The following is a 21550-nucleotide window of genomic DNA, read 5'->3' as shown; positions in this document are numbered from 1 at the left end:
AAACTATCATTACACATGGGCAAAACAGAGTCCATTCTCTTCGGTTCAAATAACAAACTCAGCAAGACCGACGGCTTCTCAGTTACAGTGGGTGACAATATTGTCACAAGGAAAGATGAAATTACCTACCTGGGTTCCATCCTAGAGGCAAATCTTTCCTGTGACAAAATGGCATCCAATGTAATAAAAAAAGTCAACCAACGAACTCGATTCTTGTACCGGATCTCCTCACTGGTAAACAAGAATACCCTGAAGACTCTGGCAGGAGCACTCATTCAAGGGTACTACGACTATGCTTGCACCTCATGGTACCAAAGCACCTCAAAGGCGCTAAAAACAAAATGACAAACATCTCAAAACAAACTGGTCAGACTACTGCTTGACCTTACTCCTAGAACCCACCTCACCCCTGCCCACTTTGACAACCTAGGATGGCTTAGAGTAGACGACAGAGTACAGCAACTTGCAATGGGCCTGGTCTACAAGATACACTACACGACCAAGGTACCCATGTACATGTCAAAATACTTCCCAAAGGTCAGTGAATACCACGATCACAACACCAGAGGGAGCTCCACAAATCATGTTAAACCCAGATTCAAACCAATCCAATCCAATCCACTTTATTTATATAGCACATTTAAAACAACAAAGTTGACCAAAGTGCTGTACAAGTCCACAAACATAGGATAAAACATAAAACATAAAAATTGAATAAAAGCACATAATAAAACAGTACAACGTGTCACATAAAAAAGGCCAGTCTCTCAAAAACGGTTTAAAAAACAAAAGCCAGAGCAAATAAGTGTGTGTTTGAGGCGTGATTTAAACACCTGCAGAGTGGGGGCCTGCCTAACATGCAGTGGCAGCTCATTCCAGAGCTTTGGGCTGCCACTGCAAAAGCACGGTCCCCCCTAAGCTTCAGCCTGGAGTTTGGAACGGCCAAGAGGAGCTTGTCAGAGGACCTGAGGGACCTTGGAGGAACATAGGGTTCCAGCAGGTCTGAGAGGTAACCCGGTGCCAAGCCATTCAAACATTCGGCTCAAACAAGATTCGGCTCAAACAAGGGACTAAACACGTTTCGCAATTATGCCACATCAATGTGGAACGCACTACCCAAAGCTGTAAAGGAATGTGAATCACTACCCACTTTCAAAAACACTCTCAAAAAACACCTACGGGAGACTGCAACTCGAAACTGGCCCATGTAAATGTCCTAACACAACCCCCTCCAATGTACAGTAAAAATGACCAAGTATGGTCTTGTCAATATTCCAATGTACAGTGTTGCTTGTACAGTTGTACAGTTTCCCCCACCCCCCCACTCCTACCCAACCTCCCCCCCCCAACTCCTACCCAACCTCCCCCCACCCACCCAACCACCTCCAATGTACAGTACCCCCCTCCCCCCCACCCCACCTACCCAACCTCCTCCAATGTAGAGTTTCTACGTCAAATGTATATACTTCTTTTCTGGACTCTTTTCGTATCACAAACAGTACTGTATTTGCAAATCTGGTATGTCATAAATGTATAGATGTAGCAGTACTGTCTATCTGTGTGTCATATATGTTACGATGAATTGAAAATGGGGGACCCTGATGTAAACAAGACGAAAGTCTTTCTCTGGTCTGCATTCCCTTAACAATTGTATGTATTGAGCTGTACTGTACTGTACCCATTCTGCAATCTGTTAATAAAGTTTTCAATCAATCAATCAATCAAGCTCAGGGAACATTCTGAGAGGAGAGGAAGAGAGCAGCTCAGGGAACATTCTGAGAGGAGAGGAAGAGAGGAGCTCAGGGTACATTCTGAGAGGAGAGGAAGAGAGGAGCTCAGGGGACATTCTGAGAGGAGAGGAAGAGAGGAGCTCGGGGGACATTCTGAGAGGAGAGGAAGAGAGGAGCTCGGGGTACATTCTGAGAGGAGAGGGAGAGAGGAGCTCGGGGGAACATTCTGAGAGGAGAGGAAGAGAGCAGCTCGGGGTACATTCTGAGAGGAGAGGAAGAGAGCAGCTCGGGGTACATTCTGCAAATCTGCACTATCAGCTGCACTAGTGTTGTAGCCCACGTGCCCACGCACCCCTGTTGTAAGGGCGCTCGCTCAGGCATGCAGTTGTTCGGCTAAATAATCGATCCTCAATCAAAACGTAAACAAAAGGAACGCGGGGCCACTGGCTGAAACATAATGGTACTGGCAGAGATTTCTTTTTCTCTTGTGTTACTCTCAAATTGATTGAGCTCTTGACGACGGAGAGATTGCTTTTATACAGGGCACACTTTAAAGGGGCACTTCACCAAAAAGAAAAAAACAATGCTGATTTATTTTTCACATAATCTCACACACATCCCAAAAACTCTGGACTAAAGGAGTTTGACAGGGACATTGAATCCTTGTGTTGTGTTAATTGCAGCTCAATGAAATGATAAGGTAGCAATCCCTATAAGACAAGGTATTATTATTAATCCTATTATTTTCCATCTTTTCATGGAGCTGTAATGAACGCAAAACAAGGATTCAATGTCACTGATGACATCACCAGTGGTCATATTCAAACTAATTTACTCTCAATAACTGTCAAGCTATATGAATGTGTGCAAAACTGTTGTGTGAGATGATGTGCAAAATAAATTAGCATTTATTTTTGGTGAAGTGCCCCTTTAACTCAATGGCCGCCAACAACGATTGAATACGTGTTAACCCGCCAATCGTTGAACGCCAACCACGTATATATACGTTATTATGATCGTTATTTCTTTTATTCGCTATTTCCATTCATAATTCATCCTGGTATGCTGTGCAACTGTGTGGCAATGTGTCTGAGATCGCAACGGTCCGATACCGCTGCCTGGTGGTATGCGGCTGATGTTGCACTTACTTTCTGAAGGAAGTATGACTCTGTGCGTCATTGAAAGTCGGCGCCAGAATCATTATGTTTTTGGGGGTTATGACGTGGGCCAAATGGACATACAATCTAGCAGATGGCAATCAAATAATTGGAATATTCTTTTTGGATTATCATCGGCCACAGGTAAGAGCAATCTAACGTTAATTTCATTTTGGTTGTCCATTGTTCTCATAGCCATTGCCCTGATCAATGTATGCTGTTGTACTAACCAATGCCGTTATTGACAATCAATTAATCATAAACGACCCCCCCCCCCCCCCTTTCATGCATGCATGATGGAACATAATATACCGATATGCATTTGAATTTGTTATTGTAGCGTGTATAGGGACGAAATGCCAATGGATTAAGTATAATATCCGTTGCGGCCTATTACTAGCGTTCCAGGAATTATCCCAGACCACTCTAAAACTATACTTATATTCACCACGGTATAAAACGACAATGTATGGATGGAAAAAATATTCCCTTTTCACATCTTGAACGATAGATACTCGATGTCAAATGGGCCATAGTATTGCATATATAGCTATAATATTTAAATAGTTATAGCCCTGCAAACAAGGTGAGCGACTCCCACCATTTACAGCGCTGGCGTCAGCTACTAAGGATGAGGCTAATGCGTGGCAGAGAAAGAGTTAACGGATAAGTGTAATTGTTTTTTTTAATTGTCAACATAGCCTATAATATGAGAAGACCAAAACCTACTATGCATTTCTTCTATTCTCAATACTCTCCCTACTCACATTGGGAGCTCTCGACCAGGAAGCCATATGTTCTGATGCCATTGTGTTGCTAAAATCATTAAATACAGCTCACAAACATAGATTTCTGGGCATGAGCTATAATCTGCTGGTGGCTGGGTGGACCACACTTGTAAGTAGGAGAAATGCATAGTAGGTTTTGGTCTTTTTATGGGCTATGTTGAAAATAATTAAGAAATTGAATTATACTGGCATCATGCTTTAATTATTACTACCTACTCTATACAGCTATACAAAACGTGTTTACATGTGAAATGTTTGTAAAAAAGAAATTGTTTCATCTACATGTCAAATTCCCACAGCATAATAATGTAGCTATACCTACACAGTGATTAGATGATAAAAAAAAAAAAAGAAACACACACACACACGCATGCATGCACGCACACACACAAACACACGCACACACACACACGCGCACGCACGCACACACACACGCACACACACGCACACGCACACGCACACGCACATGCACACACACACACACACACACACACACCATGCAGAGCCCTTCCAGCTCCTACTGCACGGGGGCCTGAACACCGCCCCTCCCCAGCTGTCACCGCCCGAGGGCACCTGGCTCATCACCCCCCCCACGCTCCCCGACACAGGTGCCACAACCTCCAGTTGTAAAGAAAGTCCCACGGCACCCAGCATCTCCCTCTGGCGTAAATATCACGCAATTCATGAGCTCTCTCTCTCTCTCTCTCTCTCTCTCTCTCTCTCTCTCTCTCTCTCTCTCTCTCTCTCTCTCTCTCTCTCTCTCTCTCTCTCTCTCTCTCTCTCTCTCACATGCACACGCACACGCACACACACACACGCGCGCATGCACGCACACACACACACACACACACACACACACACACAGGGTTGCGTGAGATAAGAACAAAACAATACCAAACACCAAAACAAACACCACCTCCTACACCTCCATCTCCACCAAAAAGGCAGGAGGAGGAGGATGAGCAGGAGGAAAAGGAGGAGGAGGAGCAGGAGGAAAAGGAGGATGAGGAGGATGAGCAGGAGGAAAGGAGGAGGAGGAGCAGGAGGAAAAGGAGGAGGAGGAGGAGGAGGATGAGCAGGAGGAAAAGGAGGAGGAGGAGCAGGAGGAAAAGGAGGAGGAGGAGGAGGATGAGCAGGAGGAGGAGGAGGAGGAGGAGGAGGAGCCGGATGCTCCCGCCGCTGTACACCCCACTGAGCTTCCCTACTTCCCTCCAAAATTTACTACACCCCAGGACCATTTCATCTCACTTTTATAGCCAAGGCTTCTACCCCCGTTTAGTGGAAGGTATGTGTGTGTGGATCATGCTGCTTCTAGCGGCTTCCTCCTCCTCACGGCACGCAGCAGGAGTGTAATAAATGTCTATTTTGTTTTAAGAAAAAGCAACCAAAAATACGTCAAAAGTGTCATTTCAATATATCACTCTTCATCCTCTTCAGTTATCATCAACTATTAACACACTAAGTACTAAGTAATAAGTTTCGATGTAACCAAACTTTAGTAATACTAGTATAATATATTTTTTTATTTTACTTGGGTTCAAGGACTTTACTTCTGTTGCAAGGCTCGCATTAAACAATTAATCGACCGCTACACTGGGTGGGGATGACAAGGCAGCACGTCTCAGGTGAAATATATTGTCTGTGACATTCCTAAAGGTCAGTGCAGGCTGCTGCGTCTCGGTGCCGTCTGCGAGCGTAGGTGAGAATCGCCCAAAATAGGTGCAGCGATGGGGTGAGATCACTTGTAAGATCTTCACTGACCCCCTGTGATCTTGTGACAAGTAGACTTTAGATGTGAAGATCGGGAGCTGAAGAATTCATCACCCCCCCCCCTCTCTCTCTCCTCTCTCCCTCTCCCTCTGTCTCTCCCTCTCTCTTTCTCTTCGTTGGGGCTTAGAATTATAACGTTTCATTTGACATTTTGTCCAGAGTTAGATTTTTTTTTAACAAAATGTCATTGGATGTTCGATTTTTTTAAAGGCCCAATCAGTGATCCAAAAATGTCAACAAATGAGTATAGCCCCCACCACCCAAAATAAGACAGGAAATGTGGAGATGTAAGGTTACACGCTATTCGTTTTGGTCTATGGAATGCGAAAGCGTTATAAAGCTCAGTTATATGTCAGAACTGCAGTAGAGTATCTCAAGCACCATGACATGTTATTTATCTACGGGATAATTCCCAGTTATTTTTGTTTTCCACCCCCAGACCCCGTTCTTCTGTCATCTGGCATCATATCGATTGATTCCGACGACCAACGTCTCGTCGGTGTTTGTTGAGTGAGTTGTGTTGTGACCACCGCTCTGCCGGGAAGCAATACAATCCACAGAGGCAGCCGTGCGCACGGCCAATAAATGTCTCCCAAAAGCAGCCAAAAAACAAATGCCCTTGTAACACTGAGACACTCTGCGACTGCTGCTGCATCGGCACTTGTAAACCTGTTATTGCCACGGAGCGTTTAAACCTCCGGCTTTCTCTCGTCTTCATTCCTAAAAGAAAATGTCAAATGTCTTCTCTTGGTGGGAAAAAGCACCAACGAAATTATGAAAATGTCATGATATTACCGTCGGTAATCAAGGTTTTAAATTAGATCATAACATGGTATTATTTAAGCCTGGAATTGGCTAGGTATACGTGACTTTTATGGTTATTTATATGATGGCCGACACCATCATATTTGGTTGTCAATATTCCAATGTACAGTTTTGCTTGTACAGTTGTACAGTGTTCCACCCCCCAACCCCCCCCCCCACCCAACCCCACCAAACCTCCTCCAATGTACAGTTTTTACGTCAAATGTATATACTCCCTTTTCTGGACTCTTTTTGTATCACAAACAGTACTGTATTTGCAAATCTGGTATGTCATAAATGTATAGATGTAGCAGTACTGTCTATCTGTATGTCATGTGTGTCATTATATGTCACTATGAATTGAAAATGGGGGACCCTGATGTAAACAAGACGAAAGTCTTTCTCTGGTCTGCATCCCCTTAACAATTGTGTGTATTGAGCCGTACTGTATTGTACCCATTCTGCAATCTGTTAATAAAGTTTTCAATCAATCAATCAAAAGCCATGGTAAAACAAAAAATACCGTCAAACTACCGTGATACTTTTTATTTGTCAACGATGGGATGAAAATGAACTAAAGGTGTGTCTCATCGTGGTGGTGTGGGTGTTTCAGTGACAGAAAGGGATGTTTTGTTATGTTTTTCTGAGGATGTTGTGCAGTGTGGCTTGTAGCTGTAGCTGAACCAGAGTCTAAAAACACAACAGTGGTCCTATTGATGACACTGTGGTCGGAATAAATCTGCGCGATGCCTGATGATAGAACATTACAATTTAGGTTGAAAATGAGGGGAATTGCCCTTTGAAGGTTGACTCTGCAATGGCATCAAACACCGACCTCTAAACAAAAGGGCCCCGCTCGGTATTGCACTTGGTTTATAGTTGTATGTTTTGGTCTGCTGTGTGGAGTTTAGTCACTTATCATACCGTGAATGTCTCTGCGTTGGCAGAGCCTGAGGTGTAAGCTATGTAAACGAAGTGCAACACCAAACATTCTACCTTTAAATATTGAATTATTGCCATATCAGAGTGATAAAAAGGTCTTGCGAATCTTTTTCACGTTTGTGTGAATGAAGTGTGTGTGTGTGGGGGGGGGGGTCTTAAGGCTCCAACAAGCTGACAGGGCTGTGAGTGAAGGTCAACAATATGAGTTCACACATCACTTTAATAATACAGTGTTATATTCCCTTAGAGCCCAAACAAAATGTCACTCCAAAAGGCAACTAACAAAAGAGTCACTCAACAAGCAACTAAACCAAACAAGGGGCCATGAGCAGCAGGGAAGTGGAATATGTTGACACCCATGGGTAGGGATGGGAATCGAGAACCGGAACCGGTTGGGAACCGGCTCCTAATTGTCCGACTCCTGGAATCGCATGCCTCTGTGACTATCGATTCCTCTTATCGATGCCATGTTTTTCGGACAGTTGCGCATTTTAAAACAATAACGTTAGCGCCACGCATGCAGTCATAGCAGACTATTTGATTCCTTGGACTAGGAAAACCTAAATGAAAATGAATGCTTTCACTGTATAAATATTCTCCCATTTCATCCATTTTAGACGATCACAATAAAATAGACGGAGGCTGCAGCTAGTGGTTCTCGCGCACCTCAGGAAAATCCTTTCACGCTAGCACAGCCGCGGGGTAAACTGACCCAGGAAAAGGTGAACGGGTGTCACCGAGCAGCAGTCACTAAATTTGTAAGGGCTTGAAATTGCGACCATTTTGGTGGGGGCTCAAGAATAAATGACAATCAGAAATGTCAAGTTGCATGTTGTTATTCTTTTTATTTTTTTTGTTGATCTTTTCCCCCCTCCATTTTCCTCCGATTTTCTCCCATCCCAATGTTAGTCGTATGCCAATTCCCAGTCCCTTCCTGGTCGCTGCGCACTTACCCCCCACAGTCGTCAGATCATCTGGGAGAGTGGAGGCTACCACGTGCTTCCTCCGACACACGTCCAGCCAATCACCGCTTCTTTTCACCTGGCAGCGCGGATTCTCATCGAGAGGGCGTAGCGTGTGGGAGGACCACACTATCCCCCTCAGGTCCTATCCGCGCTTAGCAGGCGCCCCGACCGAACTGTAGGAGTCGCTGTTTACAACGACCCGGACCCACCCCGCCAGCTTCTCCCACCCTCTAATACAGCCAATTGTATTAGTGCAGACGGCCAGCCAAGCTGGTGACAACCCCGGAGCTCGAACAGGCGAATCCAGCTCACAGCTCCGGGGTTGGTGACGAACGCAATCTCCGCTCGGCCACCTAACCGCCTCTGCATGTTGTTATTCTAACCAGCTTAGTTCTGTTGCATTTCCAATTGATTTATTCAAAGTATACATTTAGCAGGAATCGACAAGGGAAGCGATAAAGAATCGCATCGATAAGCAGAATCTATAATGGAATCGTATCGATAAAATCTTATCAATTCCCATCCCTACCCATGGGTGATGTTGGTGAGTGCTGGCATCAGCTGCATGCTCCCTGCCTTCCACACACCCTACACAGCCCGTGCAGAAGAATAGCACACAGGGTTGAAAACTAGACCAATTGACCCCTTGCACTGAAAAAAAACACATAAATATGGTTTGAATATTTTTTGGACAGCCCATGTACTTGCAGTTGTAAAGTTGATCTAAATCGCTTGTGAATGTGATCTATTTTAATGAAATGAGGGTGTTCGACATAGGCTACACTATACTCTTGTGAAAGAGTATCATGGTATTTCCATAATTATTTGGTCAAGATGGTAGTGACCATGATATCACCACCATCCATATCATGGTTTTACTGGATTATACCATGATATGGCCATCAGTGTCATGGTTTAAACTGGATTATACCATGGTGTTATTTGAGGCTTAAACATCTAGCCCAGGGACTACAACTGAAAACGATCAACCCTGCTAATGTTGGCATATTTACAGTTTTTAATTTATATTCATTTATAAATGTATAACTGTTGATTGATATGCACTGTCCCTGATCAAATAAACGGAGTAAACTAAATTAACCTGTAGCCCTATTTTCAGACATTTCGCCTAAAGGTACATGCCCAAGTAAATGGAAGATTGCTCCACTTCTACAAGGGCAAGGTCAATTTGCATGTTCTTGGTTATCTAGGAACATCTAGGGACCTGGGGGTATGTATTCCCAGTGTCAGAAATATTGTGTCTGTTACTAGGCTTGAGTAAATTGTAATGGAAAAAAAGGAGAATATAAATGATGATATTTTTTTGCATCTGTGCCGGTGAATAACACCATGTTACAATTGTGCGCGAACCGAGCTTGCTCACTGAGCTCATTCCGATAAAGTGTACAAAAATCTAACCAAATGAATAAAGGGAAGATGATTAAACAGAATGATTTGTAGATACAGTAATAAATGATAATCGATTTTAATTATAAATTCATATTTGACCTTGAACTTGACCTTGACCTTATTATGGCCAAATCATACAACTATGGATAGGGAAAAGGCTCCTCTTTTCAAATGGCAGGGTTAAATCTGGATTTAGTCATTTCCTCACGGTTTTACGATCAAAGAAATATAATTAGCATTTTTCCGATAAGTTCTTATTTTCGGTAAATCTTACAAATCGGTACAAATGAAAATATACACTTTGACTGCTGTTTTGATAGGGTTATGGTATTTACTCTTACCTAAAAAAAATTACAAAAAATAAAACATCTTAACATCCAATGAGGACGATTCACGACATGCCACTTTGCCGACCTCTAGCGGCTCGGGTGTGCATTTCTTTTAATACAATATATATAGATAGAATTAAAGCCCTATTGGTTGCCTGTCAATTGCCCTTTCAGGTGACAAAATCCATTCAGCGGTTCTCGAGTTACATGCTGATATGTGCCAAAGTACACATTACCACCCCCGACCTCCGGGGGCTCTAGCTCCGTCAATCATTTGGCGATCTCGAAAAAATTTGGACAGGGTTGTAGCCAATGAGTGTGGCTTTCCAATGATACCATGATATGATAATTGGGGATCTAATACAGTCTCTATTGATCGATCTATGATAAAGAAAAGCAGGGTCCCACAATTGGGGGACCTTATGGCTTAACACAGGCTAAGTACAAAAGTTGTACGATGGTGATACATAACATTTACTGTCTTAAATTATTCATACAATGTCATCATACTACCACACTTTTTCATTAGGGCATGCAGTTAGCGTCAAAAACTTTTTCTTTATTAAATAATTTAGCCACTTTCACAACATCTGGCTTAGTTCTTGATGTATTATGAGCACAGCGAGAAGTCAAGTTAGCATACGCGTAGCCATGGCAACACAGCGCTAATGCATCCTGTCATTTGAAATGAAGGCACTGCTGTCAGAAAGCAAGTGAGAACTCAGCATGAGAGTCACAAGCATTAGGTTGACTTGACATCAACCCCAATAACACTTCCATATATGCAGTCCATCTGCAGTCCATTTACTCCCACACAACATCGACACACCACGGTATGAGCGCTCCATTAGGTTGAACACCATTACATTTGACTGACTTCCTGGGTCGTGATTATAGGGTATAGCATGTTTTTCCAAAACCAGGGTAGATGCACGCTACTGTAAGTATTTACATGACATTCTGAGCTGCGTCTATATCAAGTTTCAAGTTTCTTTAATAGTTGTCATACAGAAGTACAGAATACTTTTATACAAAATGCTTCTTACTGTTTCGCTCCAGAGACTGTGTTAGACAAGATAAGTATGAAATAAAATAGTATAGCATGTAAAATAGAAGTAACAATAGAGGTCACAGTGTTCAGTATAGACATATGTACAATGTTCGATGCAGAATAGAAGTAACTGAGTTACCATACAATATACACTATGCAATGTACTAATGTACAATACTATATAGTGCAGAGCAGAAATGGGATGAGGTACAATTTAGGTACAATTTACAGTAAGGTGTACGAGTTGTAGTGCAAATCCTTTACCAATAAATATAAAGTGTAAAGTGTGTTTAGGTGTTCTAAAGTGTGTAAAGTGGGTGCTGCAGTGAGTTGCTATATTGTAGCTACGTTAAAGGAACATGCCAACTTTTTCTGAAATTAGCTTATTTGCCATCTACCCTGGAGTTAGACAAGCAGATACATAGCCTTTTCTTCTCTGTGCATGCATTAGGCTTAGGGAACAGCCGCTCTGTTAGCCTATAGCTTACCGTCATTGTAAAAAAAAAATTCACCATATATACATACACAGGTCACAATATGTTTACAGGAACGTTTTGGAGTTGTATTTGGAGTGTACTGTATTTCGTGACTGTTGGGAACTAGGCTACACTGGCACACCTATTTACATTTAGTCATTTAGCTGACGCTTTTATCCAAAGTGACTTACAAGTTCTGTACGACAAGTCATCAGGAAGGGCACAACTCTATCAGCTGAGTAACAATGTTCATCAAAGTGTTGAGTGCTACAGTGTAGGTTAGTTTATTAGGACAAGTGCATGACATTAAGGTTAGTTAGGGTTAGATCTTCAATTTTTTTCATTTCAGATAATGGTTGAAGAAGTGCGTCTTTAGTCGACGGCGAAAGATTGGACAGGTTTCGGCTGTCCTAACTGTGGTGGGCGGTTCGTTCCACCATTGTGGGGCAAGGAGGACTGAGAATAGGCGGCTTCTCCTTGATGAGTTATTGGCTTTGGTGATTTGGAGGAGAGAGACTGGCATCATGGCACCAGTTCAGTATACTGTATATATACGAGCATCCATGAATCTGTGTGTCCTTGTTTTAAAGGAAACTATGGTGAGTATGATACTGGTCAAAAAAGGCCCTAGAGGAAAACTAAACAAATGTGAAAACAGGCTAAAACACAAAGCTGTCTAGTTCTCTAGAGCAGCGGTTCCCAAACTTTTTTGGCCGTGCACCCCCTGTCACCTCCCGACCTAGCTGACGCACACCCCAATGGGTTAGAAAAAATTGTTGCTGGTCTCCGTGCACAGATGAAGCACACCTGTGTCAGACACGCCGAGACATTATTGTTTATTATTATTATTAAAACGTATGTTTTTTATTAAAAACGTTTCTTGAATTTCATGATTTACAGTACACAGTGAAAATCCCCATTTGAAATAATGTATATTAGTTATATTTATTAGGCATAAAAAAAAATATTGTTTGGTTCCTGTTGGTTGTCAGTCAAGGCCATGAGTAGGTAGGGAATTTATTTTATTTAATTTTTTATTTTATCTCTTCCCACAGCGACTATGGATAGGGAATTTCTTTATTTAATTAAAATGTTCACGACAACATGGATGCATGTACTCTGCCAGCATGTTTAATATCCATAATACTAAAGGTTTGACTAAGATTTTTATAATTTTATTGTAAAAAAAAAAAAAAAAAAAATTTACCACCATTAGCCTTTTCATGTCACGCACCACCTAGAGGGCGCTCGCGCACCACAAGGGGTGCGCGCACCACACTTTGGGAACCACTGCTCTAGAGCAACGTGGAGCATGGAGACCCTGTGGCCCGCTGTCTCTCGCTGGCCAAGGAGAGCCCAGCTGCCGCTGCATTGCAAGGCAGCCCATAGTGAGGCAACCTGGGCAGTGAACAGCTTCAAATCCACCCCAACAAGACGAGGGGCCAGGAAGAGGGTCAGGTCATACAGTAGGTCCATAACAAACAAACAAACAAACAAACAAACAAACAAACAAACAAACAAACAAACAAACAAACAAACAAACAAAAAACAAACACAAAACAGGAAGTGTGTCTATACCGTTGTTGGCCTATGGGCTGACCGGTGTTGGGTGCGTTACTAAAAAAAAATATTCCTTGTTATATGTTACTCATTTAAAAAAATAACATTACTTTACTCATTACTCGGCACGGTGGTGTAGTGGTTAACACTGCCGCCTCACAGCTAGACGGTCCAGGGTTCGATTCCCGCTTGGGAACCAGGTTTACATGTTGTTCCAAGTAACCAGGTGCGGTATCTCCCAGGCCTTTCTGTGTGGAGTTTGCATGTTCTCCCCGTGCTCGCAAGGCCCCCCCCCCCCCCGATAAGAGAAACCCAATGGAAAAACATGCACAACAGATCGCTAACGCTGTCGTGTCCCTGACGAAGACGGACAGGAGCACTTGGATTGGTCCCCGCTCCCCGGGGCGCGGGGACCAAGTGCAGAGACTCAAACCCATCGGTGACCCAACACAAATTGCATGTGTGCCACCCATCACACGTGTGTGTCACTGCATGCTGAATAAAGACTTCTTCAAAGTCCAGTTATTATTATTATTATTGTTACTCTTTGGGAGTAGTGATTTGTTATGTTAGTTCGTTACATGACTTTGCTACCTTTCTTACTGTCAAAATCCTGTACAACATAGGCTACTTCATCTGTGCATTTGTGAACGATGGCGTCAGGGGGTAGCAACACCTCAAGGGGCTTTCAAACCAGACGCGCAGGCTGCCACGACGACAGCGCTACATCATTGTTTTCCAACGGAGCACCCAGGCGCGGTGCGCAGCGCCTCCGGTGTGATCGCTCGGTTAAGTGAAAACCAGCAGCTTTCCCCCCCTGCAGCATTATAAGTTTGGTAACAAGACCGCTTCACGCTTCATCAGAAGCACAGCTGGCTTCAATTGATGAAGGACAGTTTTCTTTTTTTTAAACAACTCGTTGTTGTGCTGTTGTAGCAGGTGTTTCGAGAGATTCCGGGTCGCATTTCTTGAAGTGGAAAGGAGGAGAAGTCGGGCTCCTCTCTCACTCAAAAAGGATGAAGCTGATGGTTTTAGCTACTCTTGAACTTTAACTCTACCCAGTAGGGTCAAGGATTCCACCTGCCTCCATGAAATACAGTAAATACAGTAACCTGAGTAAAGAAGCATCAGCGCCCTCTCATCCTTTTAGAGTGCCGACTTTTAGAGTGCCGACCTTTAGAGTGCCAACTTTTAGAGTGCCAACCTTTAGAGTGCAGACTTTTAGAGTGCCGACTTTTAGAGTGTGGACTTTTAGAGTGCCGACTTTTAGAGTGCAGACTTTTAGAGTGCAGACTTTTAGAGTGCCGACCTTTAGAGTGCAGACTTTTAGAGTGCTGACTTTTAGAGTGCAGACTTTTAGAGTGCCGACCTTTAGAGTGCTGACCTTTAGAGTGCCGACTTTTAGAGTGCAGACTTTTAGAGTGCTGACTTTTAGAGTGCCGACCTTTAGAGTGCAGACTTTTAGAGTGCCGACCTTTAGAGTGCTGACCTTTAGAATGCCGACTTTTAGAGTGCCAACCTTTAGAGTGCCAACCTTTAGAGTGCCAACTTTTAGAGTGCCGGCTTTTAGAGTGCCGACCTTTAGAGTGCCAACTTTTAGTGTGCTGATTTTTAGAGTGCAGACTTTTAGAGTGCAGACTTTTAGAGTGCCGACTTTTAGAGTGCCGATTTTTAGAGTGCCGATTTTTAGAGTGCCGACCTTTAGAGTGCAGACTTTTAGAGTGCCGACCTTTAGAGTGCTGACCTTTAGAATGCCGACTTTTAGAGTGCCAACCTTTAGAGTGCCAACCTTTAGAGTGCCAACTTTTAGAGTGCCGGCTTTTAGAGTGCCGACCTTTAGAGTGCCAACTTTTAGTGTGCTGATTTTTAGAGTGCAGACTTTTAGAGTGCAGACTTTTAGAGTGCCGACTTTTAGAGTGCCGATTTTTAGAGTGCCGATTTTTAGAGTGCCGAACTTTAGAGTGCCGACTTTTAGAGTGCAGACTTTTAGAGTGCCGACTTTTGACATTGGATTCTCTTTTAATGAACACCTATGGCTTGAGCGGAGTTTGGATAGATTACAGATCACAATGACGTTCTTGTCATATTTGGTCTTGACAAAATCAAAGTAATGGAGCAATGAGTTATTTTTTGATGGCGTAACTGTAATATTATAACTGAAATGGAAGTAGTAATTGGATGGTACACCACTTGTTAGTGGGAAAAGTATTATTATTACTAGTAATGCGTTACCAAGCAGCACTGGGGCTGACTGTGGGAGTATTATCCAAGCTTATTACATGGCGTTTTAACATTCGCCAAAATGCTTGCTTGTGATTGGTCAATAGCGCTCCGTTGCCCCTAGCAGTGGTCAATTATTTCTCGATAATTCACCGCTGCTATGGGCAACGCGCAATAATGACTGCTGTTAGGGGAAAGATAGCCTCGCAGCCGGACTCTCGCAGCGTTATACCATGCACAGCCTGCGGAGCACGGCTGTGCAGCGCCTGTCCGAGGCAGGTCTCGACAGTACACCACGCATTTGATCTCGTCTTGTCGATGGTGTAAAATGAATTATATTGTTGGTAAGTTAGCCCTGTAATAAGCGGGATAATGTATACGTTGACACTGCGAAATTCAAACCTAAAATACTCAGCTTTACCATATGCACAGCTGCACTGCATCAGGTGTAATCAAGCCCATTGTGATATTTCCTCCAACGAGAGCAACAGAACAACCGCGTCTGCATTTGATCTCGTCTTGTCGATGGTATAAAATGAATTACGTCTATTGTTAGTAAGTTAGCCCTGTAATACGCGGGATAATGTATAGCTATACTCGGTCATTGTCGCAAAATAATTGACCTTCACTGCGTTTAGAACGCAGTGTCGGTCAAGTATTTTGCGACAATGACCTCGTAGCTATACATTATCCCTTACCTACGTTATACAAGTATACTATTTGTTTGTCAAGCCTACACTCAGGGTCACAAAGATAACTTTTGTTTTATAAAAAATAATATAAAAAATATGTACAGTATTGTAATTAAGTGCATGTGTACTCAAATTGTAAAAATACATTTATTTTTTATAATAAAAAGATTTTAAAAATAACACTAATAAACTTGTCTGCTCCCGGCTGCCCGACAATGGGGATGGGAAGTGCAGCGAACATTTCATTCAGCGATGTGTGTGTGGGTCGCCCATCCCATGTGTGTTAAAATCTGCATGACAAATAAAGACTTCTTCTTCTTCTTCTTCTTCTTCTTCTTCTTCTTCTACACATAAGTCAGCCATTGGGGTACAATTTGCTAGTTGCCCATATTCTTACCGGTGGCATTGGGTGGACACCTGTTGAAGGCCAGCTCTCCCGAAGGCGTTCTTCTCCACACCATTGATACTGCGTAGTCCTCGGGACAGATCTCGTACGGGGCTGTGGAATTAAAAGATAAATTCAAGCCGTTACTAACTTGATGCCTATATTTCCAATGGCTGCCCAGAGGAACACTCTTACTGTCTTCTACTATCATGCACTCTTCCACTAAATAATCTTCCATGTCTATATTTACTACCTACTATACTAATACTGTATGTCTCTACTACTATGCACTCAACACCGCAGCACCCAAGTTTCGTCACTGTTTGATGAACATTGTTACTCAGCTGAATGAGTTGTACCCTTCCTGATGACTTGTCGTACAGAACTTGTAAGCCGCTTTGGATAAAAGCGTCAGCTAAATTACTGAATGTAAATGTAAAATTAACTGTATCCAAAGCAGTCTTCTGAGTGTCATTCACTTGTTGGACTATTGTTTGAGAATCTAGTCTACATGACCGCATTACCTCAAAATCAATACAAAGAGCAGTAACACAGATCCCCCCAAAACATGTATTATTTCACACTCCGTTACGTGTTCCTTTAGTTAGCAGGTTTGTTTGCATTTATCAAAAAACAGGCTATTGTTCCCAGGCTGTGAGTAGAATGCAAAATAACATTAAATAATAATTCCACATTGGTGCCGGGTATGGTTTCCTGGGGCAGCTGTTGTCTGTGGTGCTCTCGGGATTCATATGAAGCTATGTGCTTAATAGCTAATAATAATAATATGTGCTTAATAGCGCTAATGTCCCAGCAAGGTGAAATATCGCCTTAAGCCTTTCTGACATGATCCAACAATTTTGTTCATGATAGAGACGTTTAGAATTGAACTTGATTCAAGGAAACATTGAAATCCAGTGGATTGCAGTGCTGTTGTATCAGGAATTTATAAAAAATAACCTCGTTGTTTTTCAAGTTGTATGGAACACGCTCACAACATAGAGATCCATGTCCCCTTTCAATTCAAGGAAAAAACTGGAGACACAAGGGGGCGAATTCACAAAGGGATTGCGCAGCTTTTTCTGACGCTATGCCTGTGCAAATAGCCCCAAAACAAACCTTGCTATTCACAAAGCACTCACAAAGGGTGAAATACCGTGCTAACTTTGTTGCCATCATCATTGTGTGTCCGTGCTATTTGCCGGTATTTAAATGAGGTAATATGGGCTGAAAATGTGTCCCCTTGTATGCAAATGAGCCTCATTGCAAAAACACTCCAATTCACAAAGATCGGCGCTAATTGCCACACGCCGTTAAAGTGAAGTTATTTACATCTTCAGAGCGTTGGAGGTAACTAAGCACATTTATAAAGGGTGTCATGGCCAGCGTCTCCGGTGGGTTAGGTAATAATAATCACAATAAAGAGAATTGAACCCGCACACTCATATGCTCCAGAATAAACTTTTAATTTATAACATTTCGTCAGGTCCATGAGGAGTAGACGCTGGAAACACGGTCAATGAAAGGTTTATTCTGGAGTATATGAGATGCTAATAGTGTGGGTTCTATTCGCTTAACTAAACATTAAATACAACTTAATTTCTCACTCTAAAAATAATCCTATAGGTCACTTAAGCACTGACACAGTGCCTAACTTCGGCCTAAAGATTCAGCACAGGTCTGCTCAAACTAATTTATTTTGGGATGTGACAAAAACAAAGGATGCAAAATATTAATTTTTTTTTTACAAATAAACAAAATACAAATGGTGAAATGTCTATCTGTTATAGAAACAAAGAGCTATTGATCCGTCAGGACTTCCAATTTGCGATCAGAGCATCAAAGCTTTCGTTTTATGTCTGCCATTGTCCTAGGACATGGCAACATACTGTTGCATGGGCAGTATTTATACTATTTTACCATATCAGGAGCAAATTGCACACCTTATATGGGTGTGTTTGCGCTAGTATATCATTCACGCAATATCTTTGTGAATAGGTCCAGAGCACAGAGCACATGGCGGGCGCAAATCACACGCAGTCAAGGGTGCTATTAGCGGCCACAATCCATTATTTGTGAAGTCGCCCCAAGGTCTTCACCAGACAGTCTTGTCTCTGTCTGAATGCATGTAGGACTTCTAATGGAAGGAGGAGCTTCCCAGTAGGACTTGAGGTACATGGAGGTGAAGTCCCTGCTCCTCTGCTGGACCATGTATGGCTATGTTCACACTGCAGGCAAAAGTGGCCCAAATCAGATTTTCTAAATGGTGCATTTATATAGCGCTTTTGTCCAAAGCGCTTTACAATTTGTTCCTCACATTTGACCCATTCACTAACACGTTCCCACACCGACGGCGGAGGCAACCATGCAAGGTGCCAATTAACCTGCTCATCGTGGGAGCAATTACTGGACTATCAATGGAAGAGGCTGCTCTATCTCTTCAAGAGAGTGATAGGTCCGATGGCCTTCAAGGTCCCTGGAACTTTATTAGATCACTATCTTTAATACGTTTGTGTACTACTGAACCTTTGTAACACTCTGTAACCCTCCCCTCACCCCCCTTATTATAATTTTTTGTTTGTTTTTGTTTTTGTCTTTGTCTTTTTTATTTTTGGTCTTGTCATGTTTGTATTGTCTTGTTTGTGAAAAAATAAAATAATTTTTTTTTTTTTTTTTTTTGCTTTCTTGAGGGCAACATTTTCTTTTTAATTGACAAACATGTGTAATTCATGTCACAACTCGAACATCATTATGTAATTTATGTCACAACTCAAACATCATAATGTGTAATTCATGTCCCAACTCAAACATCATAATGTGTAATTCATGTCACAACTCAAACATCATAATGTGTAATTCATGTCACAACTTAAACATCATATGTGTAATTCATGTCACAACTCAAACATCATATTGTGTAATTCATGTCACAACTCAAACATCATAATATGTAATTCAAGTCACAACTCAAACATCATATTGTGTAATTCAAGTCACAACTCAAACATCATATGTGTAATTCAAGTCACAACTCAAACATCATATTGTGTAATTCATGTCACAACTCAAACATCATTATGTAATTCATGTCACAACTCAAACATCATAATGAGTAATTCAAGTCACAACTCAAACATCATAATAATTCATGTCACAACTCAAACATCATAATGTGTAATTCAAGTCACAACTCAAACATCATAATGTGTAATTCAAGTCACAACTCAAACATCATAATGTGTAATTCAAGTCACAACTCAAACATCATAATGTGTAATTCATGTCACAACTCAAACATCATATTGTGTAATTCATGTCACAACTCAAACATCATTATGTAATTCATGTCACAACTCAAACATCATAATGTGTAATTCAAGTCACAACTCAAACATCATAATAATTCATGTCACAACTCAAACATCATAATGTGTAATTCATGTCACAACTCAAACATCATACTGTATGTGTAATTCATCACAACTCAACAGAATCCAAAAACGATTTGTCTCTCACCATTCAAGATTCAAGAGTTTTTTTTCATCACATACATACCAGGGCATACAGTGAAATGTGGTTGACCATGCCCGCTTCGATTGTGCAATAAAAACAATAGTAATAGTAATAATAATAAAAAAAGATAACTAGAATAGACATGGTAAATAGACATGTTAATAAATCACTTAAAGGCACTGGATCCTATGTACATACCTATACAATGTGCAGTTTTTCTTCTATGTCCCTATGCTATACTTGCTGTTACAAACTATACTATACAAAAATCACAACAAGTTATTTTCTTAAAGGGGAACTATTTTACTATTCCTAGCACTATTTGGGCAACTTTACACAATTCCTGTGAGTCTATTGAAGACATCTGTACGTTTTTTTTTCAAAAAAATGCATTGGTTTATATTTCTAATCAAGTACTCAAAACCATCATTTTTCAGCCTCTGGATTTCAGGCTGTTATGGCCTGGCTCCGCCCATAAGCACTTTGAGTGATAGTCAGTCCACAGAGTGAGTGAGAGAGAGAGAGAGAGAGAGAGAGAGAGAGAGAGAGAGAGAGAGAGAGAGAGAGAGAGAGAGAGAGAGAAACTCAGCGTGTCTCCCAGAGAGAGAGAGAGAGAGAGAGAGAGAGAGAGAGAGAGAGAGAAACTCAGTGTGTCTCCCAGAGAGAGAGAGAGAGAGAGAGAGAAAAAAAACTCAGCGTGTCTCCCAGAGAGAGAGAGAGAGAGAGAGAAAAAAAAAGAACTGTGTAAACACGTAGCGCGGTGTTGGACTTCCTCGAACGGGAGAAGGAGAGGGAGACACGCAGTGTTTACAGTTCTCTCGCTCTCGCTCGGCTGGCAGCTAGAGGGGGGCGGGTGTTATTATGCAAATGCGCACCATCTGACGTCCCCGAATACGCTAATTTTCAGATGACTCACTTGAGGGAGGGACATTATTGTGAGATGAGAATTGGAAGAATGCGCCAAATCGAGAATTAGAGACATAGATCCTATTACTATAAGTCCACATAGATAGAAAATGACCCTAAACACTGGAAAAGGTCATTTAGTTCCCCTTTAAAGTGTCCTTTTTCGTGTGTGTTTAAAGTGACCTGTGGTGCACCCTTAATAATAATAATAATAATAATAATAATAATAATAATAATAATAATAATAATAATAATAATAATAATAATAATAATAATAATAATAATAATAATAATAATAATAATAATAATAATAATAATAATAATAGATTCTATTTGTAATGCGCTTTACAGTTGCGGGGCAAGTCTCAAAGCGCTACAGTTAAAATAACTTAAAAACTAGCGAGAATAAAGGAAAGAAAGAATATAAAAATAGGCAAGACTAAAACATAGAATAACATAGAGAAACATAGAATAAATAAAACTGATAAAAGAAATTGGTAAAAGAACATAAAATGTGTGGAGCAAAAAATTTGATAAAAAGTCAACAGAAGGCTCTACTAAAGGGAGAATGTGAGTGGTGTGTGTTGAAGCGCCGGTGGTCTCAATGTGTCCCGTGTAACTTCATTACACTTACACTTAACCTTCATTCAATATCTGAAATGAAACACAAAAAAATTACGTACCTTTGTACTTTATTTCACTAGTATGCACTAATGAATCTACCTTGCCTATATTATTGGCTACTATGCTAATATGCACTCAAGACCAGTGTTGTAGTACTCGAGTCATGGACTGATTTTCAGGACTTGTGACTCGACTTGAGCACTGACGACTCGGACTCGAGCATTGACT

At 41.6% G+C, this 21550-nt stretch overlaps 1 protein-coding gene across 1 annotated transcript in view; it reads right to left on the bottom strand.

Annotated features, from left to right (window-relative positions):
* Nucleotides 1-21550, bottom strand: part of LOC311234782 (adhesion G protein-coupled receptor B3-like) — a gene marked incomplete at both ends in the record, with an annotated part of 96442 nt that overhangs the window by 33613 nt on the left and 41279 nt on the right. Inside the window, one exon of the mRNA XM_084322026.1 lies at nucleotides 16292-16393. Within this exon, the coding sequence (XP_084178152.1) occupies nucleotides 16292-16393 (102 nt within the window). The remainder of the gene's footprint in view (nucleotides 1-16291; nucleotides 16394-21550) is intronic.

The sequence above is a fragment of the Notolepis coatsorum genome (assembly GCF_963971535.1).
Source record: "Notolepis coatsorum genome assembly, chromosome: 9".
NCBI lineage: Eukaryota > Metazoa > Chordata > Actinopteri > Aulopiformes > Paralepididae > Notolepis > Notolepis coatsorum.
The sequence above is the reverse complement of the archived record's forward strand: the minus strand, read 5'-3'. Positions and strand labels throughout refer to the sequence as shown.